Genomic DNA, 23654 nt, shown 5'->3' with positions numbered 1-23654 from the left:
CAACGCTGACGTGCATATTATTGGCTCTAATGCAAACTGCACAAACACCAAAGGTTCATATCACTGTTCCTGTTATTCTGACTTCACTAAATGTGGCAAAAAATGTGTTGGTAAGGACAATATGTACAGATTACTTTTGAACTTAATTTCATTTTTATGGTACACAGACGAGGCTTACCTGCTACAGAGCACCGCTGATTTTATAGGCAGTGCCCCTTGTGCAAGTTGACTTAATGTCCTTCTTTCGATCCTCATCTACCTTTCTGCTTTCTTTAACGTACCACCACTCTCTGTCGAGTTCCCCTCCAGGCCATAGTGTTCCATCCGAGGATGACTATTGACAGGTCTGATATGTTCCTCAAATGTGCCCATTTCCATCTCTTTTGCTATAATTTTCGAATCAGTTCTTCACGTATATGAGTTTCATTATCTAGTTTTCCTTTTGCATATCATTTTATAGGGGCATCATGCAGTCTTGAAATATGAATTTGATAATCAAATACTGTAACAAACCCATGCTAAATCTCCTATAAGGGTAGTTTTGAACTCTATTCAAGAGGGTAATAATCTTTACCTCCCAGCAATTTTGGCTTATGCGTGATCCCCAGGGGCATATATATTTAAAGAAAGCTGGACACTAATTTCACTTATCTGTCATGGCAAAGAACAGTTTTGTTATCCATATAGATTGCTGGTACCATAAAAATGGCAAAAAATGATTGAATGTTTTTAAAATTTAGGCGAACATACATAGAGGAAGATTCGACCGATTAAATCTTCCATGTTCCTACAGATTTTTCTCTTCAAGCAAATAAATATCTTACATCAATTCCCAAGGAAATTCGTTTTTATCCTTTACAGAGAAAAGTTTATCTGCCGATCAGACAATTTAAAACCAGTTTGATCTTTGTCCCTTTGTTTTGCACAAAGGAGATGATAAAAAGTCTTAACTTAGAAAAAAAATGATCATGAAATGTACAGTATAAACACTAAAGTAACTTTTTTATATTTCACAGATATTGATGAATGTGCAGTTGGCGTTCACAGTTGTCTCGGTGGAACAGCTACGTGCACAAATACTATTGGATCTTACAACTGTTCTTGTAACCATGGTTACGTAGGGGACGGAAGGACAAGTTGCTACGTACAGTCGGCTGGTCAGTTAGTTTTTTTTTTTCTTACAAGTAATGAGAAAAGATACGACTTAAATGGAAATACCGCGTCCTGGTTGGCTCAATTGGTAGAGCGCCGGACTGTTGTGCGGGAGGCCGAGGGTTCAAGTCCCGGCCGGACCAACACTCAGGGTCTTAAAATAAGTGAGGAAAATTTTCTACCTTTCTATGATATCAAGAAATGGATAGGTATTCTAGTCTTCTCGGATAAGGACGAATAAACCGTAGGCTCCGTCTCCTGCAGGGTTAGGGGTAGGAGACGTTAATTTCCCACGCACGAGATTACTGTGTGGTGGATGTCCTCCCCTGGGGTGGGATGGGTGGGTTTACTGGGCCCGCAGTAATTGGCACAAACGGTTGCGGTGTCCCTGCCTATCGGCGAGTCTAGCAAATTAATAAATTAAATACCTAAAGAGTATTTAAAAAACAGTCAATAAGAATACAAGACTGATAAAAAAGGAAAGGAAAGCAAAAAAAATGAGCCCAAACGATAATGAGGTAGCGTTAGTGTAACTGTTTTGTCTGTTTTCTTTCTCAGAATTAAATGAGAGAATCGTGATATCTCAATAGGACTGGGATACTTTACAACCAAAGCTGCCTCCAATGTAAACGTGATTGACTAAATTATCAAATCACGATACTCTGCGCATGGACATCAAAGGATGCACTAAGGGGAAAGAACATAAAGGGGTCGATTGTGAATAGACCTTGTGAAGAATAAAATAACCTTACGCTTCTTGCTCCTTTATTTAAACTCATAGAGCACATCGCTAAGGCGTAACTCTGTTTGATGGGAATAAGTTGCGAAAATGAGAACAAGATTTTCCCTTATTTTTTCTACAATCGCGGCCGTTCATTTGCTAACAACTCAACTGAATTGCATTATCTAGAGTTGTTATTTATTTCCAGCAAAGGTGAGGGAAAACCTACACCATACCCAAAATGAATGAGCTGCCTTGAGAGGAAAGAGAGTGGGAAAAACGTTTTAGCACTAAAGCTGAGAAAAAGAGGCCTGAAACTTGGTCTGTATGGACTTGAGTACTCATCACTAAGAATCCCGTATGTAAACTGACCCTTATTTGATCTGCGGATGAAAATGAAGCAAACTGATCCTCACTGGTGAAAGACAATTTTAGCGATGCACAAAAAAAGCCTACCAGGATCATTTCATCCACAGGAAAAATGAAATTTATTTCACGTCTTTCAGTGTAAATTGTTATAAAGTTTTGTACGGAAAGAAGAACTTAACACATTAAAATTTTCGTCGCTCTCAGCGTGAGGCTAGTTGCACCCATCTTAATCGAGAGACAAAAACTAAACTTTTCGCTTTAACCATTTTTACTTGATATAAGTTGTTATCATGCGTGATTCTGTATATGAAAGAATAAATCAAAGACATTCTCTGTAGCCCCTATATGGTAACAGAACTGAGTGGAGTCCAATTCGGCCCGTAATCATCGGACGAATGCGAAGCGGGAGTCTAGTCTGCTGATCGTTCTTTTAGTGACAGGACAGAATTGGACGACACGAAGTCCTGTTGCCAATTAATCTAAACTATGACAAAATTTGAGAGAGAAACTAGACATCGGTTATACGTTTTCATGAAATAACAACAGTTAACTCCGCAAAATGGGCGACAGTAGCGCGCGCGCATGACGCGTATTGTCCACTTACACAGGCATGAAGTGTCACAGTCCTATGACACTAACCGATGACAAGGAGGACGCGTATATTGTCTTATTAGTGCTCAAATCGGGCTGGTGATGACCTATTACGCTCGAGAATTTCGTTATAGTTTTGATTACTGTTAGAACATTACTCGGACGATACTGGTTAAATTTTACCCCCATAGGGAATAAATTATTTCATGCAGCTAGCTACGCCTCATTATGTTTACTATTAAGGGTCAGTTTACATACGGGATTCTTAGTGATGAGTACTCAAGTCCATACAGACCAAGTTTCAGGCCTCTTTTTCTCAGCTTTAGTGCTAAAACGTTTTTCCCACTCTCTTTCCTCTCAAGGCAGCTCATTCATTTTGGGTATGGTGTAGGTTTTCCCTCACCTTTGCTGGAAATAAATAACAACTCTAGATAATGCAATTCAGTTGAGTTGTTAGCAAATGAACGGCCGCGATTGTAGAAAAAATAAGGGAAAATCTTGTTCTCATTTTCGCAACTTATTCCCATCAAACAGAGTTACGCCTTAGCGATGTGCTCTATGAGTTTAAATAAAGGAGCAAGAAGCGTAAGGTTATTTTATTCTTCACAAGGTCTATTCACAATCGACCCCTTTATGTTCTTTCCCCTTAGTGCATCCTTTGATGTCCATGCGCAGAGTATCGTGATTTGATAATTTAGTCAATCACGTTTACATTGGAGGCAGCTTTGGTTGTAAAGTATCCCAGTCCTATTGAGATATCACGATTCTCTCATTTAATGGTTACTTGACATGACCAGATGTTCTATAGCAACGTTCTGCGGATCGTTTCTAGCATTGAATTTACCCCCACCTCCACAGAAATCACCCTCATCATCTCCACAACTCCCACCAGAGTAGCTCCTCCACACGGATCGGTACAGTACCCCCTCCGAAACCGCCACTGATGTTGTTATACAAGGATCGTAAACCAGCTCCTCCCTGAAGAAATCCTTTGCCACCTTCTCCGCCATTTTCCATGATTGCACCAAAGTGCTGTGAACTTCTGCTGCCGGAGTAGAAACCACCTACTTCACCTCCTAAAACAATAATGAAAAAATAATAGGAAGGATATATGCAATGACTCTCTCTTCTTTTCAACATAGATTGACTGAAAAGGTGTACAGGATTTAGCTGAATTTCCACGGTTTAAGGTGTGCTTGAAAGCTTTTACCTAATTAAAGCAATCTAAAACGAAGTATTTGAGAAGTAAGCGAACACGATAGCGATGAGGAATAAAACTGGGACTGAAATACAACTGTATGTTGTCATGATAAGTCTGCTCAGCTGAATTACTAATATTAGCAATCTGTGTGCCTTGTCCGTCGTTTCCCCGCTGACCATGAATTGTTGTGCTCGTACTCGCATCACATCCTTCAGGTCTGAAAGTGACCGTTTCTATCCCTCCTCCGGCTCCTGCTATTATAAAAGGCGCATTGTCAGTTTCTCTCACTACGAAGGTGCCTCCGCCTCCTCCTGCTGAATTACAGACGTTGTTGATTCCACCTTCATGGCCAACAAGAATGTGGATGATCTCACTTTTAGTTAAGGAGAAATTACCGATCCTTCTTACACCTCTCCCTCGGTATTCACCATTGTTACTGGATAATCCGTACTCTCCTGCTGCTCCTATTGCTTCTAGTCTCTTGTTATAAGTGTACGGCACAATCCAACGTTGGATTCCGCTGGACAGTGTGACTTGTCCGTCGTGATCCTGACCTGACTATCGAAGTGACAACTCAGCAGTGAGACGTCAATTTCTGATATGATGCTGCGAGGACACGCTTTTAAGACGATCACTAGAGCGGCATATGTTGATGTGTGTTTAAGAGAATGTCATTGTGACATGACATGCCAAAGCTTCAACTACGTCCTTACTCAAGACAAGAGTGAGCTGAGTAACCGCACCAAAGAAGCCATACCTAAAGATTTTGTGCCAAACTCTGAGAGATATTGCTTCAGACGAGATATCAACAGAGGTGAGTCCTTTGAAAGCAAAACTATTTACATGCAGGTTAAAGGGGATAGCTGGAGGAGGAGCTATTACAAGATAATTCGGTTTTGTCAACTGAGTTATTAACGTAAATTGGCTTTAGATACTCTTTATGGTGGTAAACTTGCCTTATTAACCACCCAGTTAATAATATCAAATTATTTACATGGTGACCTGTCTTGGATGGGAATAATGCTGCGCTCTTTTCTTACCTTCCAGTTCAACTCGGTTTAATTCAAAAGCTGCCAGCTGATTTGTATAAAGAGATCAACGCGAGTGAATGAGGACAAGTGGTCAGCAGCAAATACTGGCTGAGTGTTGTCATACCTGAGGTATGACAACACTCAGGAAGATAGCTGATAATGAAGTTTGTTTTTGAAGCTCATTTAAACCTGAAAAGAGCAGTGGCAACGATAGCTTTTATCGTATGATAAGAGTTAAAATGCAAGAGAACTACTCTTTATCGGGAGGAAGGAGTTGTGTCTCAGTTACTAGATCCGAAATCTCCCAGTTCCCACTCCATTCACGCTTTTTATTATTTTTTCATTTTTTTTATAACTCGAGAACAAAAACTACTTTTTACTTTTTTAACGAGTTGTTATTTAGGCCGTGAATGATCAACTCTTCACTTGCCATTTTGAAAACATTTCATTTAACAAAACTACAGTTCCCAAGGTAAAAGGACACAGGAAAGTGCTCGTTACATTTATCTAATTAAGTTTACTTCCGGCAGATTAGGGCGAAAAAAAGAGGGATTCATAAACTCTGTAAAAATCGCTGCTTGGAGAACAGGAAAGAAGACAGCAATTTGTGGTTTATAGAGGTCTCACTTTATTCTTGTTCAACGAGTACTCGTTTAATTCTGGGTTAGTAATATAATTATTTAACAGAAGAAAACTTAGCGTCAAGTTTTGAGAGTCATCTTGTTCAGTTTAATGGGGCGTCCTAGGTCCAGTAACTGATATCGATCCGTTTAAACTGATGTATTCGAGTATTAAGCCTCATGGCTTGATCACAAATAGCGCCAACTGACAGTGATGCTCATTGGTTCAACCAGTTTAACTATAAGCATCCAGCAACCTCGGGCGAAGTAGGGGAAAGGGGGGGTGGGGCTAGGGTTAGTGTGAGGGAGAGGTGAGAGGGGCAAGGAGGCCAAGTGTGTTATTCATTTGTCCAATGCAGGCTAGATTATATGTTTTACTAGCAATCAAGCAAAATAGTGATTAATACTTCTAGAAGCGGCTATAGAACAGAGCAATCAGGACATCAATCTCGATGCCTCATTACCGCAGCTCGTGAAAATAAAGGATAAAGTTGTAGGCGGAACTTCTTTACACCAAAAATAAAAAAACTGCTGTGGAAATACTTTGCGTGATGTAACAAGGCGGAAGTATATCTGAGATCACATATGAATTGATGTACATAATCTTCAGCCAGAAAGGAAGTTTTCAAATGGAGATGGTAGAAGTCCTTTCCTCTCTTGCTTGTGAAACATTTTAGAGCGCTTCAGCTAGCTCGTACATAAACTAATACTTTCGACTTTTGAAAGCTTCAAAAAGAAAATATTTGGAACATGAGTTATCTCGAACTTTTAAGTTTTGACTGTTTAGTCATTTAACACACCAGATGTTAATGAAATGATAGTCTTGACTCCCGAATGCCAAATGTGGGCATGAAAAACAAAACATGTCACTCATTGAATACGTTTTTATCAAGTCAGTTTAAAAAAATATTGAATCGTTTTGACCAGAGTTAGTACAAGGGAAAGACTCAGCTTATGCTTATACAAGATGAACCCATGTCGAGAGTTGATAGTTGAACCTTGTTGGGAGAAGTTATATAACGATAATAATTATGATAAAAATATTTATGATGATGATGATAGTAACTTGAAATAGTGTAAAAACGAGAAACTTTCTGCAGCAGCTCCCTGTTTTTATCCATTTTTCGTTGTTTTAATCCCTGTTTTAGTAAATTTGTTTGCGCATTAATTTTTTAATTTTTTAATTATAGACTAGTGAGCAGCACTTCTGCGAACGGTAGTTGTAAAACTTCTTGTATTTTCCTACGCGATTCGTCTAACTGTTGTAGACTTCCTCGGGGATCCGGAGTTTTACAAGTATGACTAAACGCCTGTATTTATAAGCCAAAGTTATAGGGGCCGATTACCGTAAAGGCTTGGCCGGACTTACGAACAGGAACAGGCGAAGTTGTGAAAAATCTGTGAAAAATTAAACACGTGTAAGGCAAGGTGAGAAAAATATTTTGGGGGCCACGGTTTTAGCTTGAACCGTGGCCCCCAAAATATCCGTAAACCAATGAAACTCTCTCTACTTCTGTCTAATATACAGATAACTGTCGAAGACTCAAGTTTCTGAAACTAAGAGATGGATATGCATTGGTTGGCCATGCCTTAAAAAACATTTCATTGTCAGTCGGAATGCATATGTATAGTCACTGCAAAAACTGGTGTACCATGGAAGACAGGTGTGAATCAATCAACATGGGGCCCTCAGGAGAAAAAAATCAAGTTTTATGTCAATCGAGTGACTCGGACGACTTACAACACCCAAATGATCTGAAACCGATGGCAGGCTTTATATATAGGAATAATTTGGATATATCAACAAAGTTGAAATGGTAAATTGGCCACCGTAATGATTACAAAAGCTGACGTTTCGAGCGTTAGCCCTTCGTCGGAGCGAATAGAGGAATTGTGGGTTGTGTGTGCTTTTAAAGGCAGAAAATGGAGCTACGTTATTGGTGGGTGCATGGCAACGAGAAAAACATGAATAAATTAGTGGAATGAAAAGCGTTCATTGATCCCTGTGGGATTGAGACTGCCGGTTTGAAAGATGAGCTTTTGTTCAAGATTTTTACGGCTTTCGGTGCCACCTAAGTGCAAGGAAAGACCGCAGATTGCCATATGTTGCTTAGAATGATTAGGTAAATTAAAATGTCTAGCGACTGGTTTAGATGTGTCCTTGTCATTCCTTTCCACGTCTCGAAGGTGTTCTCGGAATCGGTCACCTAGTCTTCTGCCCGTTTCGCCGATGTATATCTTTTTGCAATAAGTGCAAGTTATGCAATAGATTACATTAGCAGAGGTGCACGTGAAGTGATCGGTGATCTTAATGGATCGTTTAGGTCCCGATATTTTATCAGTGTTGTGAATGAAAGGACACGTTTTGCATCGCGCACGAGCGCATTTAAAAGTGTCTGGTTGCTCATTAGTCTGAAAAGAACTTCTGACCAAAAAATTGCCTAAGTTTTTGTCGCGTTTGAATGAAATGAGCGGAGGCTGCGAAAAGATAGTGCTTGTCTCTGGATGTCGCATAAGGAAGATTCGTCGCATAAGGAAGATTCCGACCGCATTCCATTCACTCTCACGTTTCACCCTCACAACCACTCAGTTAAATCCATCATTCTTAAAAACTTCAAATTACTTCAAAACGATCCAGAGACAAGCACTATCTTTTCACAGCCTCCGCTCATTTCATTCAAACGCGACAAAAACTTAGGCAATTTTTTGGTCAGAAGTTCTTTTCAGACTAATGAGCAACCATGCACTTTTAAATGCGCTCGTGCGCGATGCAAAACGTGTCCTTTCATTCACAACACTGATAAAATATCGGGACCTAAACGATCCATTAAGATCACCGATCACTTCACGTGCACCTCTGCTAATGTAATCTATTGCATAACTTGCACTTATTGCAAAAAGATATACATCGGCGAAACGGGCAGAAGACTAGGTGACCGATTCCGAGAACACCTTCGAGACGTGGAAAGGAATGACAAGGACACATCTAAACCAGTCGCTAGACAGTTTAATTTACCTAATCATTCTAAGCAACATATGGCAATCTGCGGTCTTTCCTTGCACTTAGGTGGCACGGAAAGCCGTAAAAATCTTGAACAAAAGCTCATCTTTCAAACCGGCAGTCTCAATCCCACAGGGATCAATGAACGCTTTTCATTCCACTAATTTATTCATGTTTTTCTCGTTGCCATGCACCCACCAATAACGTAGCTCCATTTTCTGCCTTTAAAAGCACACACAACCCACAATTCCTCTATTCGCTCCGACGAAGGGCTAACGCTCGAAACGTCAGCTTTTGTAATCATTACGGTGGCCAATTTACCATTTCAACTTTGTTGATATATCCAAATTATTTCGTTACTCCCACCGACGCAGCCCCAAACAGTTTCTTTCGAAACTATCAGCCTTTATTCATTTATATATAGGAGCACGGAAGTAAGAATTAAGTTTTATGTGTGTGTGTGTTTGCATGTGTGTGTTTCGATGTTCACAACTAAATTAGGAGAATTTTCTTGAAAGCGTTGGTTTTTTAATCAGTTATGTTAAAAAAACAAGGTAATTACTTTAGAGATTTTGCTTAATTGATGTTCTTTTATGAGAATCCACCCATCTGTTTCAGCACTTATAGGTGAGATTTTCGGTTAATCGTTTGTTGATGGTATGAGGTGTGTAGAGGAATATTAATGGAAGTATTTTTTTATTATCAATAGCAATAAAATCCCAGTTCTTGGTAATAACATTGAGCCAAATTGGAATGATTTCATATGAATCCAAACATCTCATCAAACGCTAAAATATCGTGAGATTAGGTATGAATTGTTTCTAAAATGCTTATTTCATAGGTTTGGTCCAAGACCCATTTCGTTCTTGTCAACCTTCTGTGCACTGACTTTCTTTACCGCTCCACATGGAAGGAAGAATTCGAAATTTTGGAGGGTAACTAAAGTCGTTTTGAGATCGCAAGAAAACCGGGGTTCGTGTATATATTCAATCGTTTCTAAATCCTTATTTCCTCATGTCTAATCCCACTCAATGAACTCTACATTCACATGCTATTATCTTTTACCAACTTATACATTTAGGATAATTTGCCAGATTTTGTCTCGGTCTCGAAAGCTAAGTAGCAAGTCACTCGCTTCAAAGCGAGTCGAATACGTTCCAAAGAATACGCCCAAATTGCATCGAGCGAGTAAGACAAACAAAACAAAAAATGATTAAACTAGAAAGCACTAAGGAAAGATGAAAACAAAAATAACCAACTCAGTAAATCCCACAAATCACTCACCTGATTCATATACAATGCGTCTTCTATCAATTTTGCAGTTGATGCCGCTTGCAAACTTATGTGTTTCGACGTGAAGAGGATTGATCCTAAAGAACATGTTGAAAAGGCCGAAATCAGGATAAAGTTTTCTCACATCGCCGGAAAGACCCTTAGTGACGATGAAATAGCCACTTTCGGTCTCTACGACAAGAAATCAGGCAAGCTCATCACCAAATCTGCACTTCAAGGGGCAGATTCCAACTGGATCGTGTTCGCAATGGTCGAGACAGCCGTTGTGCAATGGTTTCAATCCACTGGCGCAATCCATGAGGTTCACGTCAAAGTCGTGACAGCCTCAGCTAATAACACTGTTCCAAAGGCTCTGATCTGCAACGCAACGAGTGGGGACTCAGCTGGAGTGTTCATGGTTATTTACACCGACGGAAGACAGCTTCAGGAAGCTGACTATGCACCTTTCTTGAGGAGGTGAGTTTTGCTCTCTTCACATGCTTTCTCAAACACTAATAAACGCAAGGGAGAACCATCAGAAATCAACTGCCATGGAGAGGGGGGTCAGAATACTGCAGGACCCTAAGAGCAATATCCTTCTCCCCCTGGCGTTACATTATGAATATGCCCTACGATCATTGCTCTGTCAACAACTTGAGTGTTTTGTATTTCTTTTAGTCGCCTTCGTCGAGATATTAGGAAGCTTAAGCAACCACGACGAAAGGGACGACGACGACGTCAAGTAATTGCGGAGGGTCTGGAGCGAGGACGTCGTTTTTAGCGGGAAAATGAAACTTAATTAGTGAAGTTGCTCAAGGACGACGACGTCTGAAATCTTGTTTATTCTCGCCTCGTCAGTTTTAGAAATGACATCGTTCATAGACGTCCAAGACCTTCTTCTTCTCACTCATGGATCAAATTTCCACACATATATCGAAAGTTCGAGAGTAGGTTATTCAATTCTTGAACATCAACAGTCCAAGGAATTATTAAGCTTTAGCTTTATTTACAATAATTTACGCATCGCAAAAGTTTAAAATATTAAATTTTACGCAAGTTATTTGAGATTTAAATTCAGTTCTAAGTGTTGCTGATATAAACAAACCTATTTTGCACAAGGTTTGTCTGATTTTCAACATGCTTTAGTCTGATATGTTCTACCTTTGATGCTCCTTCCTTTGGCGAGCAAACGACGTAAGTCTGTCAGTTTAATCAATGCTAGCTAGCGATCGGCACAGATAGCAGTCGTCGCGCTTTACCCAAGAATACTATTTTTTCCCGTGTGATTTTGTCGGAATAATTTTTATGGCTGTAAATCTATATGAAACATTTTGAAAATAGATTCGGAAAACCTGACAGGTATTCAAGCTCATGTTAACACACCGATCTGAAGAATTATTTGTTGTTTAAAGCGTCTCGATTGGAGAACAGCAACACGCAAAATTTTTAAGTAGCAATAATCCGGCAGTTCCATACACAGCTTTTGACCGAACGCAGAGGTGTATTACACTGCCATTTAAAACTTTTCATTCAATAAAAATGATAAACAGCACTCTTTCATAAAATATACTCAAATAAATTTAAACCTTACGTGGTCGCTTTCATCGCTTGACTTTACATCTGTTGTGCAGAGGAAGGAATATGAGTTGGTGGGTTTTCGAATTTTATTTGTTTAGAAAACTGAACAGGGTGGTTTAAATCAAACGAAGAAGCGAATACAAACTCCAACCCGCCGGCCATAGACTGTCTAAAAACTGACAATAAACCTGCACCTTTTGATGAGAAAAACTGCTTTGAAGTTCGAAAGTTCACGACGACGTGAAACTGGTCCATCTCAAGTCGTCCACGAGAAGACGACGACGGAACTCATGGTTCGCGCTTGCGCAGTGACGTTCTTGCTACTTCAGGTCGTCGTCCTCCGTTCGTCGTCGTGTTTCCTTAAGCTCCCTCTTGGGATGAACAAGACGTCTTCCCAGTCATCTGCCAACAACAATGATCTGTGCACCAGACGTTACTTGCTCATAAACACCAAGCAGACTTTCGGGAGCTTCCTCATCGCTCCACTGTCATTTAATGCCTATAACTGTATGGGGAAATGTGACTTGAATGCTGCTCCGGCCAGTTTCAGCAAGCATGCCATGGTTCGCTCCCTCGCCGCGGAGAGGATGGATGGGGTAGGCAAGGTAGCCCATCACTGCTGCGTTGCGACAAACTTCAGCACCGATATGCTGGGAATCATGTACTTTAAGAAAGATGGTCACGTGATACTACGCCAATACCGAAACATGATCGCCACAGGATGTGGCTGCCGTTAACGTAGAACATACCCGTGCTTATCCCGTGGACAACTCGGGAGGATTTGGAACTGGAAAGTGGCCTTCGGAGAAGAACTAATTTATAGATGTAATAGTCTCCCTGATGTTACTTTGAAAAGAGCAGCTATTTAGTGCTAGATAAAGCTCCTTTAGATTGAAAACAAGGAAGAAAAAAATAATGTCAGTATGAATAAAAAAAGGAAATAGCAATAAAAATAAGCAAGTTATGACGAGTGCAAAGGAAAAAAAACAACGCTTACGATAGACTTGAGACATAATTAAGAAGAGCGAAATAGAATTGATGACAACGGACCACAAATTGTCAGAATTTGTAACTGAGGCCAGAATAGCTTTAGCTCTCTCGTTTTAAATCTTGTTATTTAATAAATAGCGTGTGTTTCACCTTCAATTATTAAACTTGTTTTCTTTTATCAAGGGACATATTCGTATTTTCAAAAAAGTCTCAAGAACGTAATGGGCCAATTGTTGGATGAATGCCTGTAAAAGTTAGCAGCAATAAGACTAAGTGCTATTTCGACGCTCTGACAATGAGCTCCATGCAAGATGAAACAATTACTATCGTTTGTACTCATTGAAAAGCTTCCCTCGAACACTGAAACACGGCACCCAACCAGAAATATGCGAGGTCAGGTCGAGACGTTTAAGAAAAAGTGTGGTACAACTCAACAATCACACCATCCTTCGTGTCCTTGTTATGCACCATCTATTTCTGAGAAAATGACTGAGTCGTTCGAACTGTAACCATACTCCGCGTTCACATAAAAAAAAATAATTTTTTGCTTGAGGGGAGGGGGGTGTGGGGAAAGGAAGATTTGGAGGGATTACATGGTTTTGAATGCGAACGGAGCGGTGAAACAGTCGTTGTCAACAGATTATAAAGGAGGAATATGGAAGTTGACTGTCCATGAGGAACGAGGATTAGAATGCTACGGAGCCTTAGGAAGGAGGGGGGGGGAAGGGAAATCATGTTAATTAACTTTATTGTCTCACAACCTTAAATGATTCCCCCTTTCCTTCTCCCTTCCCCCTCCCCCCCCCCCCTCCGAAAGAGCAATGACTGATGTAATAAGTGTAAGTGTTGAAATAAAAGCTGCTCTCGAATGCACGCAACACTTACCTACACAAAACCCGCATCGGAAACGATGATTTTTTGTAAACACCGAAGGATTTAATTAACCCTAATTCTCCCTTCCTGAATTGCATCAATCATTCCTCCTAGGATTTGCCACACAACTCTTATGGTCTAAGTTTGAAAAATTCGGTATTGTAGTAACTTATAACCTCCTAGCTGATATTTGCTTTGTTCTCGTCACCTGTTTGCTTGATATTGCATGGATATTGTAAGGAGAAATTCTTTGTTCATCATGGCAACTAAATGGCTAAATAAATAAGATGGGCACCTGTCACGTGTGTTTGTAGCCCTGTTCTCCACAATAGTCAGGCTTTGAGTCATTCAGTTTGTTTTAAAACACTCCCTGATAGAGTCCGTAAAATCAGCTTAAAACAGATCGGAACAACGAGTAAATTTAAGAAATCCAATGTTGGGTTATCGCGGTCTGTACTCTTATCGACAATAGTGTTCGTCATTACAGTGGTCAAAATGTTGTGCACTCACGAAGCGCAGCCGAGTGAGTCGGCCAAAAAATTTGACTACTGGGATGACAAATACCGTTGTCGATGAGGGTACAGACCACGCCAAACCACTGCTGATTTGTTTCTTTTTTACCACGATGTCAAATAAAACGATTCTATCAGTGCGTGACGCGCTGCGTGACCCCTTGACGCTAGCAGCGTTGTCTGTACTAGTTTATCGACAGCAGCCTGGGAATTAGCGAAAAGTATTGAGACCTTTATCCAGCAGGCAGTTTGAAAGAAAAAAAAAATTCTAAGCTTCCATTAGTAATGTACTGCTGAGTAAATGATTGTTCCAGTTATTTTAACGTTAGACCTCAAGCCATTTTAAGAATTATGTTTGCTGATAATTGTTAGCACATTCAGAAATTGTATAATATATGTTTGTTTGATTTATGACGCACCATTAGCCTTTACATTCGATTTCGTTCCATTTGCAATCCTCTAATTAACATAATTTGAATTAGTATCTATAAAGAAAGATAATTCTATGACCAACACCTGATCTGCCTACGCAAAATTAAACTCTCCGTGGGAAACATTTGGTGCTATTTTTCAGGTAGCCTGGACCACATTTTGTTAAATTTCTAATCGCCGAGAATGTCTCAAAGTTTAGAAAACCAAAATGAATTTAAAATGTTGCAATATACACATTCTCAGCTTGTTCATCTCCATTCCCTTCTTACATATTGCTGTCATTAATTATTTATTACTCTTTCAGCTGTGTTAGCTTTTAGAGCCACTCATTTTCAATTCTCGTTAATGCGTAATTGTTGTAGTCTAGATAATTCGTCGTTGTGCGAAAATATATCAAATTTTAAAGGGATTCACCTCTACGAAAAGATCTTGGTCAAATTCCGTTCAGTGGAGCAAGGTTAGCGCTTTTAGTTCTAAGATTTACTGCAGTGTCCGCATTGTTTTTAAATTTTCTTTATTTTCATTTCAAGTATAGCGCACCCTCTTTTTTCCTTTTGTTAGTCAAAGTGTCGGAAAATATTTTAACTTCGGAAAATGTTACGATTAAGCTATGGCTGCGCAGAAAAGTCTTCAGATTTTGCTGAGGCATTGCAAAAGTGTTTTTGATCATTGTTAGATTGAAAATATAACATGTAAACTAAGGTCCAATAATCGGTCTTAGTTACGTTTGTCTGAGCCACACAGATAAGGCGTGATGATAATAATTTGAAACTTTATTTTTAAGGTAGACGACTAGCTATGTCGCCCTCTTCCTAAACAACCGTCTTGAACTGTCGGTAATGGTCGCTCAATTTGAAGCATAGATAATATATGAACGAATTGAGTTATCAAATTGGAATTTTGAGTTTTTAATTTGGAATCTTTGACTCGATAATTTGTGTATTTCTTTCGGTTGACCCAAACAACAATCATGTTCTCTGACACATTAATAGTACTCTACTAACCGTATTACATGACAGTTTACTGCGATGTTTTAATTAAAGAGGGAGAGAAAAGACAAAAGAAAACAAAACAAAATTAAAAAACAAAACAAAACAAAAAAAAAGGAAATTATCTCAAGTGCGTCACTCTACGGTCGCGGGATTCACATCAATGTGAACCGCGCGTCTTTATCCGTGGAGCCCCGAGAATGAATCGGATGACTCAAACCAAGGCCTGTATAATTTTCACTTTCATCCACAAACTGAATCCAAAAATTGTGTTAACACAATCGCAAACATAAAAACCAATGTTCGTAAAAAGAACGTCACTAGAACACAAATTCGTCTAACAATAGCCACAATTAGAGCGTGCTTGTAGCCAATTACAAGTAAGATATTTACATCCTTCAGAGCAACAATGCAGCATCTTCATTTTGATGACACCTAAGTGCCTTATAAAAGCTGAAGTCACCCTCAAGTTACAGATGATCCTCTGTGATAAAAATGCATTTGAAAAGAGTAAAAACTTCAGGTTTCAAAAGGATTTGAACCAAGTCTAACCTGCGGATGTTAATTAACAACTAACCGCCGACGTGGAATTCGAGGCGGCTAATGGCGGATCTTTGCTGAGCCACGAAAGGGGTGAGGTAAATAACCGCTAACCTCCGGCACTGAGGTGAATAGTCGTTTCAATACACCAAAACAGTGAGATAATATAGCACAAAACGATAATTTTTACCCATTTATCCTAGAACGGTTCCAATATTTTTGGGTGCAAATCCCGCGCGCTTTGCTCGGTGGTGAAAAGCTGTCTCAGTATATACTAAAACAGTGAGATATATACACCACCAAAAATTAATATGAGTGATTTCTTCGCTTGTCACGGATGCAAACCGGGACTCCATTTTTTCCCGAGTTGCTGGGAGGTAAATAGCAAAGGATATTCAGAGTTTCACTAGCCAATCAGAGCGTGCCTTCAACGCTATCCACTGTTTTAGTATATACTAACAAAGGATATCAGCAGTTTGAGTAGCCGATCAGAGCCCACTTTCGACGCTATCCGCAGTTTTAGTATATACTGACAACTGATTAGTCTCCTTCGCAGCCTTAGGGGAGGGAGCGTTGCGTGACGAGCCGAAACAACGGTTGCGAAGGAGACTAACAAGTGATGTACCTCAGTTGATTCCTCAGAGGGAACAAAGAAACCACAAAAGTTGTCATAATTTTAAGCTGCGATTAAGTCCTTACTTGAAGTTAATTCTTGCTTCTTTAGTTGTGTTGTCAACAGGATGTGAAATGAGATACTGACAGACTGCTTTAATTATATGCGTTTCCTTACCATACCTTTTATTTTCAACATTGTTATCATTATCATAATTGTTATCATTATCAACATTATTTGTTTTGCCTGGGAATATATGAAAATCATATATGAAAATCATACATGAAAATCATATATTTGAACTGCGGGTTTAGAAATGAATATATAAGCCATCTTCGCAGCAATAAACAATACTTGAAGAGTAGTCAAAATAGGGCACAAAAATATCAGGCCTATACGGGATTTTAAACCCACTACCTCTGCGATACCGGTGCAGTGCTCTACCGAATGAGCTAACAAGCAAACTGGGAGTTGGTAATCATGATGTTTCGTAATAAACCCGTGAAGTGATGAATAAATGACTGTGAAAATATAAAATTCATATGCGTAAGAAGTGTTCATTACTGCGAAGATTGCCTTGATATTTCTTTGGCAACCCGCCGTTCACATATATATTATTTTGATCGCTCCTATCCATATACACAGTCAGTTTCGACTAGAATTTAGCAGGTGATATGTCGGGGAAGCATCTTCCTTTAAATTACTTATATCTGTTTTGTAACGGAAAAAAAACTGTACCGCTTGATTTGAGAGTGGTCTACAAACTTTGCAATAAATTTCCGAATAAGATCCAATTTCCAATAAATTTCCGAATAAGATCCTATTTCTTGAAGTCAAAACGTGGCAACATTTCCTCCTCGACTTTCTTTCGTGGTGAGAAAATGTGAAGATTCAACATTTCAAGTAGACAATTTGAAAGATCCTAGAATATTTTTCGTTGTTTTCGGCGTTCACAGCATCGTCTTGGAATTCGTCCCCTGTGGTGCCATTTCTCAGGACAAGAAGATATTTCAGTTTTCTATGGGTTTATCAGCACAACAAACGATAGCCGTTTCAGCCAATCAAAGGTCACATTCTTATTAATACTAATAAGTAACAGGGACTTAGAGACACTTTGGCTACAGTGGCAATAGAAAAGCGGCGAAACAAGAGACTATTGATGAGCAGAAAATAATAGCCCCGCATGCGACTTTCTTCGATCGCGTTTCGATGTTAATCATAACGTTGCCTGCATAAGATATACTATGCAAGAGCCGTTGGAGCTTGTAAACAAGGCATGGATAATGTAGGTTCCTCTTTGTAGTCGATAATTTTGTAGACGTCGCCGTCTTGACTACTTATATTTTTTAACTTGACGCAGTGTAGTCGAGATCTCAGTTTATTTCTGTTCACGTGATAAGAAGTGGTTTCTTCGGCACCCCGATAATCCGATGCTATGCCGCTACCTAAGGTACTTAGCTTCAGTTTCACGTAATTCTAACGGTACCATTTTCAAAGTAAGGGTTTATTATATTCCTTCTCTACTTTCTATTCTTCTCTAAATATGGCCGGAAAACTTTGCACAGCTTTAATAGGTAAACCGTTAGGGGTACGATTTTATTATTTCCTTCTCTTCTTTTTATTCTTCTCTGAATATGGAACACTTTGCACAGCTCCAACTGGCAAACCTCTAACGTTACCATCTTTAGAGTAGAAAGACTTGCCCAATTGGTCCAAGGATCACTCTTCTCGTCGTAACTTTGTTCGTTGTCCACCTGCTGCCTGCAACAGCCGCTAATCAATGTGAACAAGAGTATTCCATTTTCGGCATGATGTTAACAAGACACATTTATAAGACGATGAAGATTTCTAGCCCATTGGAGTGTCATCAAGCTTGTAAGGATGATGAGAGCTGTCAGAGCCTTAACTATGTTTTCGGTGAAGGTGGCTGTGAGTTAAATGACCGCACAAATAAAGCTAGACCTAAGGATTTTGTGCCAGATTCATCCCGGTATTATCTTACACGATACAAGAATAGGGGTGAGGTTTGTTTGTTTGTTTTTTATACATACTATAAGAATGTAGCCAATCAAAATACGAAGATATATAGATCCGTCGGCATATTTTATGGTATTACACGATGCCATTATGCCAGCAAGGCGCTAGATTAGGAGACCGGACCCATGTGAGCATCTTTGTACCGCAAAACAGCTCATTAGAAAGGCCTGTTACATAATTTTCCAAACAATACATCATGTGTACTTTTTTCTCTCCCAGTTCTTTTTCTTCAGGCAATTTCTTTGGGAGGGCCTCAATGGGTTAATCGCTTTTACGGTTAACGGTTAAGATTTTTGCCTTTTTACGACTAATGGTCAATTTCTTATTGTTGTGCTTAAAAAGGAAAAAAAAACTACGGTTGACTTTATGTACGACATACGCGGCTAAAATTTGTTAGTTTATTCGCTGCTTTGCGGCTTCTAGACCCTCCTGCCAGTTTCCTTCATAATTCTTATCCCTTTTATATTTTTGCAGTCCCTCTCGGATCCATACCTGAGCTTCCTGCGGAGACATGTAAAGAAATCAAATTGAGTGAGGGTCACGCAATCAGTGGCAAATATTGGTTTAATTCTATTGTATCTGGAAAATCCGTTCTTGCTCAATGTGATATGGAGACAGAAGGCAAGTTAAATAGGACACAACACCTAAAAAAAGTACAATTTTATCATGTCACTTGTCGTGTCTATTGTCTTACCCGCGCATAGATTTACTTTTGAAGAGCGCCACGTTGGTACATTTTCTATAAAAGAGATTAAGCAGTGACCAAGTGACCTTGTTTTTCCCGCCAGGTTTTCACGTTTGCTGTGTACGTAAGGTTTTCCTCCTTATTCTCTCACAGAGTGGAAGTTAATTTCCGGAAAAAGGCTACAAAAACTATTCATTGTAAGTCCAGGGCGCCTTCAAATCCACCATAACGTGAAGTTACGCGAGGCTATAGCAGCAAGGTTCACGCTATTTTACGCGGAACGTGAAGGGGCATGCTAAATCGGTGCTAAATCTCTCTGTTCAGAAATTCGGCTGCGCGTGACTTTTAGAAATATATCGGGACCTCTGAAATATTAATGCTACGTATTAATTATTAACTTTTATGGGACAGTTTAGCTGAGCGCGAACTGAAGTTTGGGAAGAAGATAAGGTTTTTCAACGTACGTGTTTCCGGCGAAGTTCGATAAGGCTCTCAGAGAACTTCTAAGTTCAATCAGTTGTGTTATTGTAATATACTTAGAGGTCTGAGAGGTAAATACTGAGGATGTCTTTACATCGCTATATGCTATTATACAATGTTGTCGAGTTACACTGCTATCAACAGAAACCTCTCCTTTAAGGCATCTCTGTTGCATGAGCTATTGAAAAAAAAAAAATGCTGCCATTACTTTTGCATCTGTCTCGAAGTCTCAGAGGCGCTCCTTGTATATAAATATAAAAATGCTTCATAGTGAGAGAGTACTCTCTTAACTGCCCAGTACAACATGGAAAGTCTGCATGCCTGTAATGTATTTGCAAATTGCCTCATCAGATGTTGACGAGTGCAGCGCTGACGTGCATATTTGTGGCTCTAATGCAAACTGCACAAACACCAACGGTTCATATCACTGTACCTGTTATTCTGGCTTCACTAAAAGTGGAAAAAAATGTGTTGGTAAGGACAATATGTACAGATTACTTTCGAACTTAATTTCATTTTTGTGTGTGGCACACAGACGAGGCTTACCTGCTACAGAGCACCGCTGATTTTAGAGGCAGTGCCCCTCGTGCAAGTTGACTTAATATCCTTCTCTCGATCTTCATCTACCTTTCTGCTTTCTTTAACGTACCACCACTCTCTCTGTCGAGTTCCCCTCCAGGCCATAGTGTTCCATCCGAGGATGACTATTGACAGGGCTGATATGTTCCTCAAATGTGCCCATTTCCATCTCTTTTGCTATAATTTTCGAATCAGTTCTTCACGTATATGAGTTTCATTATCTGGTTTCTCTTTTGCATATCATTTTATAGGGGCATCATGCAATCTTGAAATATGAGGTTGATAATCAAGTACTGTAACAAAGCCATGCTATATCTCCTATAAGGGTAGTTTTGAACTCTATTCAAGAGGGTAATAATTTTTACCTCCCAGCAATTTTGGCTTATGCGTGATCCCCAGGGGCATATATATTTAAAGAAAGCTGGACACTAATTTGACTTATCTGTCATGGCAAAGAACAGTTTTGTTATCCATATAGATTGCTGGTATCATAGAAATGGCAAAAAATGATTGAATGTTTTTAAAATTTAAGCGAACATACAAAGAGGAAGATTCGACCGATTAAATCTTCCATGTTCCTACAGATTTTTCTCTTCAAGCAAATAAATATCTTACATCAATTCCCAAGGAAATTCGTTTTTATCCTTTACAGAGAAAAGTTTATCTGCCGATCAGACATTTTAAAACCAGTTTGATCTTTGTCCCTTTGTTTTGCACAAAGGAGATGATAAAAAGTCTTAACTTAGAGAAAAATGCTATGAAATGTACAGTATAAACACTCAAGTAACTTTTTTATATTTCACAGATATTGATGAATGCGCAGTTGGCGTTCACAGTTGTCTCGGGGGAACAGCTACGTGCACAAACACTATTGGATCTTACAACTGTTCTTGTAACCATGGTTATGTAGGGGACGGAAGGACAAGTTGCTACATACAGTCGGCTGGTCAGTTGCTTTTTTTTTCTTACAAGTAATGAGAAGAGATACCACTTAAATGGAAATACCGCGTCCTGGTTAGCTCAATTGGTAGAGCGCCGGACTGTTGTGCGGGAGACCGAGGGTTCAAGCCCCGGCCTGACCAATACTCAGGGTCTTAAAATAACTGAGGAGAGTTTCTACCTTTCTATGATATCAAGAAATGGATAGATATTCTTGTCTTCTCGGATAAAGACGAATAGACTGTAGGCCCCGTCTCCTGCAGGGTTAGGGGTAGGAGACGTTAATTTCCCACGCACGAGATAACTGTGTGGTGGATGTCCTCCCCTGGGGTGGGATGGGTGGGTTTACTGGGCCTGTAGTAATTGGCACAAGCGGTTGTGGTGTCCTTGCCTATCGGCGAATCTAACAAATTAATAAATTAAGTTAAATAGCTAAAGAGTATTTAAAGAAAAGTCAATAAGAATACAAGACTGATAAAAAAGGAAAGGAAAGGGAAAAAATGAGCCCAAACGATACTTAGGTAGCGTTAGTGTAACTGCTTTGTCTGTTTTCTTTCTCAGAATGCCAAAATCCAGCAAGCCTTACCGATGCTAACAGGAAAGAAACGTACACTGGAGTTATTTTATGCGACAGTTCACTCGGTCCAAATTGGTTTCGTTTCCAGGGAGCAGCTGGAAATAAAATGGCTACCACATGTGTTCCAACCAGCCGCTGTGGAACTCATGCCACTGGCTGGTTAAACGGGGCCCATCCTACGGTGAGCGAGGGTATAGTCACAAGGCAGGTCTGTTTTCATTGGTCAGGAGGATGTTGTAATTGGTCCATCAACATCCAAGTAAGGAATTGCAGTGGATATTTTGTGTATTACATCAGCGGCACGCCTCCAGTGCATCCGTGTCACTTGCGATATTGTGGCGCTGATTAGAGAAAGAAATACTGAGACCGTTTAGCTTGTAGAGCGAGTAAAATAGATTTGCCACAAATCCTCTTCCGATTTCATCCTCAAGCAATTTGCTTATTACTCTGAAGCGAAGGAAGTCCTGATTAGTAATAATCTTTTTTGAAGTCCCTGCCATTTTTTTTTTTTTTATGGAGAGGTTAGAGTGTACAATTTGTTTGAGATCAATAAGCCAAAACAGTGGAGAAACTATTTATCAGCAGCTAATTTTTGAAATAAAATAATGAGAGGTACAAATCAAAATTACGACTAAGAGAGTCTCAATGAGATTAAAAGCTAAAAATTTAGCTGTTAGGCGTCAAAGTTCACAAATTCTAACTCCTAGTCGTACAAGATGGGTTAACTGTAAAAATACTTCTGGCAACCGCAAAGGAAAGAATTTAACCGTAAACCTTAAAATGGTGATCACTCCATAGAGACCAATGACTAAGGTGTAAATTTGAAAACGTTTTCCTACGTGTAAAAGTAAATAGACGTCCGAAATCATTCTTCTTTTCTTTTTAACTCGGTTGTTGAAAAGTATACTTTCGTCGATGACCGTTTAAAAGGAAGGCATCAATGCCAATCCATGTTTCATTTTTTAATCACAAATCAGTTTTACTATATAAATAGCCACAGCAGTTGTAGCAGCCTCATCGTATGATTTGCATACTTAATGTACTGTTTCTTTTTAAGCGAAGAAAAGTCGAATAAAAAAGAGTCAGTAAAACTGTGAAAACTATATTCTTTTGTAAACCGAACATGGTCGCCCATTGAAGAACCTGAACCTGGTTTGGCAGTTAATATCTGTGTTGGGTTGAAAGGCCTAGGCAATGTTGTTATTGCTGAAGAATGGAACCCAATGTTCCCTCCACCGCCTATATTTTAAACATATCATTCAGTAATTTAATCTCCTGTGATTAAGGTATTATGTTCTCCCAGATAAAATGTGATCTGAATCTAAAATTTTTACAAGCTCAGGGCTAAGAAAAGAGTTCACTAAATCTAGATTAGAACTTACAATGAAATAAATTTTATTTGATCTGCGAATGAAAATGAAGCAAATTGATCCTCACCGGTGAAAGACAATTTTAGCGATGCGTAAGAAAAGCCTACCAGGATCATTTCATCCACAGGAAAAATGAAATTTTTTTCACGCCTTTCAGTGTAAATGGTTATAAAGATTTTACGGAAAGAAGAACTTAACACATTAAAATTTTCATCGCTCTCAGCGTGAGGCTAGTTGCACCCATCTTAATCGAGAAAAAGAAATTGAACTTTTCGCTTTAACCATTTTTACTTGATATAAGTTGTTATCATGCGGGATTCTGTATATGAAAGAATAAATCACAGACATTCTAGCCCCTATACGGAAATCGAACTGAATGGAGTCCAATTCGACCCGTAATCATATGAGTGATTAACAAAATCGGATGAACGCGAAACGGTAGTCTAGTCTGCTAATCGTTCCTTTGATGACAGGACAGAATTGGACGACGCGAAGTCCTGTT

At 39.4% G+C, this 23654-nt stretch overlaps 2 protein-coding genes and 1 long non-coding RNA gene across 4 annotated transcripts in view; all 3 read left to right on the top strand.

Moving 5' to 3' along the window:
- Positions 1–1021: 1021 nt before the first annotated feature.
- The window catches only part of LOC148737203 (uncharacterized), a 48318-nt gene continuing 25685 nt past the window's right edge, over positions 1022–23654 (top strand). The window contains exon 1 of the long non-coding RNA XR_015996739.1: positions 1022–1157. This is a non-coding gene — a long non-coding RNA (uncharacterized LOC148737203). The remainder of the gene's footprint in view (positions 1158–23654) is intronic.
- Positions 9993–11548, top strand: LOC148737209 (uncharacterized). Its single transcript, XM_088749094.1, has 2 exons — positions 9993–10435; positions 10637–11548. The coding sequence occupies exons 1-2, from the start codon at positions 10029–10031 to the stop codon at positions 10737–10739; spliced, it is 510 nt and encodes a 169-aa protein (XP_088605220.1). The 5' UTR covers positions 9993–10028; the 3' UTR covers positions 10740–11548.
- Positions 14672–22882, top strand: LOC148737208 (uromodulin-like). 2 transcript variants are annotated; one of them, XM_088749050.1, is made up of 7 exons: positions 14674–14800; positions 15735–15999; positions 18138–18504; positions 18997–19143; positions 20039–20161; positions 21072–21212; positions 21767–22882. In XM_088749050.1, exons 3-7 carry the CDS (start codon positions 18294–18296, stop codon positions 22129–22131), a joined length of 987 nt encoding a protein of 328 aa, XP_088605176.1. In that variant the 5' UTR covers positions 14674–14800; positions 15735–15999; positions 18138–18293; the 3' UTR covers positions 22132–22882. The 2 variants fall into 2 exon arrangements, with proteins under 2 accessions (XP_088605177.1, XP_088605176.1); XM_088749051.1 differs by lacking the exon at positions 15735–15999 and having other exon boundaries at positions 14672–14800.

The sequence above is a fragment of the Stylophora pistillata genome, chromosome 2, assembly GCF_964205215.1.
Source record: "Stylophora pistillata chromosome 2, jaStyPist1.2, whole genome shotgun sequence".
Taxonomy (NCBI): domain Eukaryota; kingdom Metazoa; phylum Cnidaria; class Anthozoa; order Scleractinia; family Pocilloporidae; genus Stylophora; species Stylophora pistillata.
The sequence above is the reverse complement of the archived record's forward strand: the minus strand, read 5'-3'. Positions and strand labels throughout refer to the sequence as shown.